We start from the raw sequence: 7,146 nt of genomic DNA, 5'->3' as shown, positions 1-7,146 counted from the left end.
CCTTTTATCTTTCTTTATATAAATGTCTCACTACGTAACAGATAGGCCAACGATGCTCATGACGGAGCTTGAAACACGATATGATACGCTGAACGTAATAGGAAATCCTAGCCCAGGCTATCTAGTCGATATCAGCATCAATGACACTCAATAACCTCCAGAAATATAATGAGTAGTTTACGGAGTGGAAGTTTCTCTCACCGACTTATGAATAACCACAGTAGAAGATACACATGCATATTGCTACGTTTTATACATGTCTAATAAACTATCGTGTTAAAGACACTTTGTTCTGTGTTCGATTGCTTTTGCCTCTTCAAAGATGGCGCTGTAAAAGCCAAGGTTTGTTTTCCATGGGTGCAAAGTATGTTTAAGTGCATTAACCGATCGGCCCAGTTCACGAGATATCTACAGTCAGCAGACAGCAGTTTCACTTTTAGACAGAACTTCAGGTAAGAGTTGTCTGACAAAAGTTGTGTCTCTTTGTGTAAAATAACTTCCTTAATATTTTCTCAAACGGTATGCTAGCTAGCCACCTTACTAACGTTAGCCGCCTCGGCCGTTAAAGCCGGTTTGTTGACCTAGCTAAATTAAGCTCTCGAGCTAGACTGGCACGATAGTTGCCACTTAAAGGGGTAGCTAAATAAAGATAGTATGCTTAACTGCTGTACATTAACATACTTTACAATACCGAGATAGAAACGGTAGAGACGACAATTAAACACAGTAACCCGTCTGCCCCTTGTACCTTTGTGTCAATTTTGGACCTTTGTTGCTAACTTAGCATGCTAACGTCAAACTGCCTACTGTGAGGGGGATTATTTAATGCCCTCCACTGAGTCACCATAGCCCGACTCTCCTGTACGTTACGTAAATCAGTTGAAATTGTGATAGTATTTCACCATAGAAAAATAATGAAAATGTAAAGAGTTGAAGTAGTTTAAAAAACTTTAATGCCAAGTCATCGCACTTTTTAAAATAAACTTTATTTCTTTATTCCAGACGCACATACACACGATCTGATCTCGAGCGTTCCTAGAAACAATAAAACCACATTGTGTCATTTTTGTCTTTTAAAACTCGCATTGCCATCCTGTTGATTGAACGTAGCTTTTTAAAATGAAGTGTAGTTCATGAAAACTATTAGAAACAAAACAGAAGCACTCCTCCACCTTTCTACATTTACTATAACTCAGCATCCATCATTAAATACCACCTAAAGCTTTTTCATTTCAGCTTTACTGTAATTACCCCAAAGATGAGCAGTATAAGCTTGTCAGTTCTTTTTCCTGCATTGATACTGTTCCATACTGCATGTTTAAAGCAATACGTTGTCCTTTATTATAATGAACAGTTGTATCAAAAAGTGCAGTCTTTGAAAAAAAAGTGTGTATTTTATCAGACAGGTGCTTGGGAGAGAAATGAGTCAAAGCACTAAAAGCAAACTCCTACATTGTCCTTAATGTACAAAGATTAATACATTAAAAATGTTGTCAGTGTATTTGTGCAGTTTAGAGAGTGTATTTTGCAGCTTTTGAAAGTGGAAAGTTTCAAACTCTGGGAACCCATAACTTGTGCTTTAGTTGCTTTGGTATCAAAGTATTTGAAGTTGCCAGTATCATATCGAGGTTTAAACTCTAGCAATGTGACGATCAATAGTCATGATATAAAAAGAAAAAACTACACATATGAAGATTATGTGCCAGTATGTTGACTTGTTTTTGACACTGACTTTGTGCATCATCATCACTTACACTGTTCCTGATAATGTGACCTAGATATATTACTATATTTATGACATCAATAGCTTGATCCACAATTAAAGATGGTGGAAAATGTTTTCCTGTCGTTGTTTTTGTGATGATGACATTCTTTTTACCCTTAGACTTCCAATGATTACAGTACAACTATTGTAAATGCAAAATAAATATTATAATATAAATAATATAATTAATAATAAATAAATAAAAGTGTAGTAGCAACACAGAGTAATTGGCATGGTTCCTAAATGGTTTGTTGGTTGCACTCACAACTCTAACTTGTGAGTAGAGTGAAATGATTACATAATATGAGCCTTTGTTAATGTCATGGGGACATCATCCATGATGAAGCCAACATCAGTCGCTCTGGAACAAGGTGATTTTTTTTTTTCTTCTGCGTAGTCATAATGAATGTCTAATTTCCGCTTCAAGGTACCTGCCTAACCCCTAGAGGACACCTCAGTGACAGCTTATTTGTGAGTACATGTATGTAGATACAGTATTTTAGTGTCAAGGTTGGCAAAGTTTTGGATGCTTTATTCTTTCAGGCAGTACAAATTTCTGTTACTTCAGTGATCAGTTGTATAAAAAAAATACCAGAGATAAAAAACAACCTATAAATCTGAAGTAATATTTTTGATCTAAAAGGAAGGAGCACTGCTGTCAGTACTGAAATGAGAAGTTACTTCTGCATTTATGCTATGTAGACAGTGTACAAGTGCTTACCAGCAATTTTTGGTAATTTAAACAAGAAATTACCCAATAATTGGTGCCTAGGACTTTTATTTTGTTGCTGTGGCATTTTTTATTTAATTTTATTTAACCAGGAAAACCTCATTGAGATCAAAAATCTCATTTACAAGAGTGTCCTGGACAAGAAGGGCAGCAGCATCAAAACAGGTATTGATATTGTCTGATTTTTACCAGCACCAGATCAAAGTTTAAAATTGGGTATCGTGATAATCCCAGTCAGTGTAGACTCAAACAAAATGCCACTCATTTTTTAAGACAGATTAACAGTATATCGTCAGACTCCAATCCTTAGAATTTGTGGGTTAAATCAGAATTGGAACATGACAAGGCAGACCACTTTGCTATGCGTGCTTTTTATTTTCTGATTATTTTTCTCCACTGCAGGCTCGTGTCAACCCTCCCACTCAGAATGACCGACTCGGCTGTGCAGAGGGTGGTCAGCGAGATCATTCGCTCTCCTGAAGACAAAAGGTTGTACAGGGGCCTTGAGTTTACCAATGGCCTGAAAGCAATCCTCATAAGTGACCCAACAACAGACAAATCCTCGGCTGCTTTGGATGTCCACATAGGTAAATGTCTTTCATCAAAATAACCTTTTAATTTAGCTAGGAAGGAATTTCTGTCTTTTACTTGTGAGATGCATGAGGGAAATGGCATGCAAAGCACCCAAACTTGCCTTTTATGGTTTGAAAATAGCCCACTCAAAACTGAGGAATGTTATATGCAGATTTAAAATAATTGCTCAGATACCAAGCTTTGTATTTAGTTCAGCATTATGGCTGTTTTTTCTGGTTTTCTTTCCAGTGAGGTGCTGAAAAACAACACATTGTATTTTTGAACTCTAATGATCACAGAGCCTCAGCTTCATCAGCTATTTTCCTTGTTTTTATTATTTTTATTTATTTATTTATTTATTTCATTTTTTTTATTTTGACAGGTTCATTATCAGATCCTGCAAACATTTCCGGCCTGGCACACTTTTGTGAACACATGCTGTTCCTGGGAACACAGAAGTACCCTAAAGAAAATGAATACAGTCAGTTCCTCAGCGAACATGCGGGCAGCTCCAATGCTTTCACCAGTGGAGAGCATACAAACTACTATTTCGACGTGTCCCATGAGCATCTGCAAGGAGCACTAGATAGGTACTTGTTCATGTGATGAACGTTATTTTACTCTGAATTAAACTTCCATATCTTGTGTTGATCTTAAGCTGTTTTCACATTTGCATTCTTGAAAAAAAATTCCAAAAAGAATAAGACACAGTGTCCTTAAAAATCTTCCTAAGTTGCCCATTAGCGTAGGAGACTATCTCTGTCATACGCAAGTTTGAGGGAGCCTCAGGACATGACTTTAAAAGAACCATCTGAAAATGGTGGAAAAAAGCAATTGCATAATTGTTTCTCACACATCCAGCGCATCTACAGAAGAGCAGAGAAGAACACACTAATGAACTGAAAAATAATGATGTAGTTTCATTACATGCTCCAAGATTGTGCTGGTTGACTATTGGTTACAGTATATGATTGTCATCATCCCTCACACTTCTTAGCAGTGATTTTTCCTGAATATTTCCTTCTAAATTCTAACTTAAGCCCCCCCCCCCAACTTCCTTCTGAAGTTTTATAAGGGGGTTGGCAGGAAAAATAAGTAATTTCAAGTTGAAAAATTAAGATTGTCTGTAAATTTCATGAAGTATTAAAGAGTTTTATGCACATGTGAAAATGGCTTTAGCTGTATCATGTACTCATTTGTTCTATGCCATTTAACTTGCCCAGACATTTTGTCAGTCTCATTTATTTTTGAAAGATTACAGCTCAAGTCTTGTTTAAAGCTGTGTATGATATAATTCACCAGTTATCTTCAGATGTCATCTCTCTGCCAAATTGGTTATCTAGCTGTCCATACACAATATGCCTCTTGGGAGTTCAGGTGTTAATCCAAATGGGCTTCATGGCCCTTGTCTGTCAGTCTTTGGTTACTGGACCAGGGCTTATTGTGCTCTGTTTTTTTGAATGACCTGCATAGTTTCTGCCCCCCAGCCCAGGGTGAGACCGAAGTCCCCAGCTCTGCAAGGGGCTCTGCTCACATGTCACTTGTGCTGGTTTGGGCAAGCAGTCAGGTAGTGTCAGCTTACCTTCTTATAAATTAATGATGTCCAGCAAGCACCTGTTTATATGCCACAGGCTGATTGTTCCACTGAGCCTGTGAATTGTGAAGGCCATCTGGACTGTAGTGGTGGGAAAGAACAGTGCAGAAGGCACTGAAATATTGATGATGTTGCTTCTTGGTAAATACAGTGGCATTGTGTCGGAAAGGATCATGTGTTGCTCTGGTCACAGTCCCATTTCAAGCTGTGATATTTATGCCTCTGTGATGTTTTGCTGTCACCATGAATGTTGTAGAGATGAAATTACTCATGTAAATTTCCCTTGCCCCAGTGGCCATTTTTTTATTAGAAGCAAAATACACAGCAAAAACTGGAGTGTTGAATATTCAGTGTTAAACATTTCAGTGTTGATTTTAACTCTCCAAGTGTAATTTTAACTCCATTCTGAGTTAAATGGCCTTCAGTGTTGGAGTTATTTGACACTCTTGATCCGTTCAGTGCTAATTCAACTCTGTAGAGAGTCAATTGAGCCCTGCCCACTGCCATTTTAAATCTGGAGGATGGAGTTTTCCCATCATGCTCCAGTGCAGAGTGTTTAGGTGTGTTTAGGATGTGTTTAGATTAATTTATGTGTTTGGATGTGTTAAGGTTTTGCATGTTGTGCAGCAATTGCTGCTGGGATTCCCTTTGTTTTGTTTCTGGTGGATTTTTGTTTTTGATGCGAAACAATTCTGCGCCATGTGTGTAGATGTCCACTACATTGGTCACGTCCTGTTTGTAACTGGGCAACAATTAAAGTAGTAAATACCACAAATTAACACAGAAAGTGAAAGGAAGTAACACAATTTTGTGTTAAAAAGTACACCTAAATGTGTAAAAAATAACGCTGTAAGCGTTAAGTGCCTTGTTTTTAGATCTTGAAAACAGCTTTTATCGTGAATGTTCCGGTTGAATGTTTCTAAGTTCAATTACATATTTTTGACCCTTCTTAGATTTGGGTTGTGCTGCATCAGAGAATTTGGATGTCTGCAAGGCCTGTCCAGCTGAGGCTAGAAAAAATATCCAAATTTTCTGATGTTTCTCTAATTTGCATGGCAGTTGGCAGTCTTGCAAATTTTTCTAATGCTTTTGCCTGAGCTTTTGTTTGTGTCTGCAAACTGTTTTTAACACCAACAGTTTACATTACATCAACTCAGATCTGCAAAAAAATGTTAAAGTGTTACACATACAAGTATTATAATTATTATTCATACAAAAAACAGTACCTTTACACTGATCTATGCTGTTGGATGTGAACTTCCCTATAGGTTTGCCCAGTTCTTCCTGTGCCCACTGTTTGATGAGAGCTGTAAGGACCGGGAGGTGAATGCTGTGGACTCTGAACACGAGAAGAACCTGATGAATGATGCCTGGAGGCTCTTTCAGTTGGAGAAGGCTACTGGCAATCCTAACCACCCCTTCAGTAAATTTGGAACAGGTAGAAAATCTGAAATAGTAAACTGAAGGACGGAGGACCCACCCCACTTCTATGATGACAAATCTTGACCCATTTAAAAAAAATTAAATCCCCAAATTTGTACAGTGAAGGGTGATTAAGACAAAAAAGGTCACAATATGAAGCTTTAATCACATTTGTCCTTAAGAAAAAAGAGAGCCAGTATTTTGTGTATTCACAGTTAGCATCAATGAAGACATTTACTGTACAGTTACTGTATTTGAAAGACTAATTCTTTTGAAAGTTAGAAGAGAAGTTGTCATTCAAGGTCATCATATATTTCCCAGTGACATCCTTTCATTATGTTAGAGGCATTTTATAACATGTTGAAATACAGGGGCTTCAGGCCAGCACGCCTGGCCTAAAGAGCTAATTGTTAGCATAGTGCTGTTTAGATAGAACAACTTAAAGACTATGTAAACATAACTCTTAGGTGTTATAGATTTTAGCCGAGTACAAAATTTATAGATGCTTAGTAAGAGGTATTAAACCAAGCATAAATACCAATTCAAGCAGTGTCAAAACAATCTCCAGATATGCTCATTACCATTTCAAAATCAGACCATTTCAGTGCAGATCTCAGAGTTTTGACAATAAAATCCCAGCTTTTGAGCAGCAGAGGTTTGTTGCTCTGCCTCCCATAGAGCAGACATGTGCTTTATGAATAAAATGCCTAAAAAAATTGATTAGCACAAATTGAACCTCTGAAGCATATCCTTTCACATCAACCTCCCTTGCATTTAACTGCTGTAAGTGAAAGCTTCTTGTACCATGAAAGGAATTTACACTCAGTAAATTCGTAGATCAGGCTGACAGACTTGGAGCAGCTCCCAGCTCAAAATAGCCACCTGATGGCAGTCTTGAATTTTATAATCTGTATTCCTGTTAAGAGTAGAAGAGGATCAGGCAGGTCTTCAAGTCATGAACTCTGCGTGAACCAACAATCTTTTTTTAATCTTTCCTTGCTTGATTTGTTGCTTTGTTTTAATGTGTCAACCACAAGCACTTGACCTTTTTTAGATGCTTAA

At 37.5% G+C, this 7,146-nt stretch overlaps 1 protein-coding gene across 3 annotated transcripts in view; it reads left to right on the top strand.

The window, feature by feature from the left end:
- Positions 1-317: 317 nt before the first annotated feature.
- The window catches only part of ide (insulin-degrading enzyme), a 61,921-nt gene continuing 55,092 nt past the window's right edge, over positions 318-7,146 (top strand). The window contains exons 1-5 of one of the 3 annotated variants that reach the window (XM_041789053.1): positions 318-452; positions 2,193-2,236; positions 2,898-3,082; positions 3,451-3,658; positions 5,931-6,100. In XM_041789053.1, coding sequence (XP_041644987.1) covers positions 2,923-3,082; positions 3,451-3,658; positions 5,931-6,100 — 538 coding nt within the window. In that variant the 5' untranslated portion in view covers positions 318-452; positions 2,193-2,236; positions 2,898-2,922. The remainder of the gene's footprint in view (positions 453-2,192; positions 2,237-2,897; positions 3,083-3,450; positions 3,659-5,930; positions 6,101-7,146) is intronic. The other 2 variants (XM_041789052.1, XM_041789051.1) reach the window with 2 other exon arrangements.

The sequence above is a fragment of the Cheilinus undulatus genome, linkage group 6 (assembly GCF_018320785.1).
Source record: "Cheilinus undulatus linkage group 6, ASM1832078v1, whole genome shotgun sequence".
In the NCBI taxonomy this organism is placed as follows: Eukaryota; Metazoa; Chordata; class Actinopteri; order Labriformes; family Labridae; genus Cheilinus; species Cheilinus undulatus.
The sequence above is the reverse complement of the archived record's forward strand: the minus strand, read 5'-3'. Positions and strand labels throughout refer to the sequence as shown.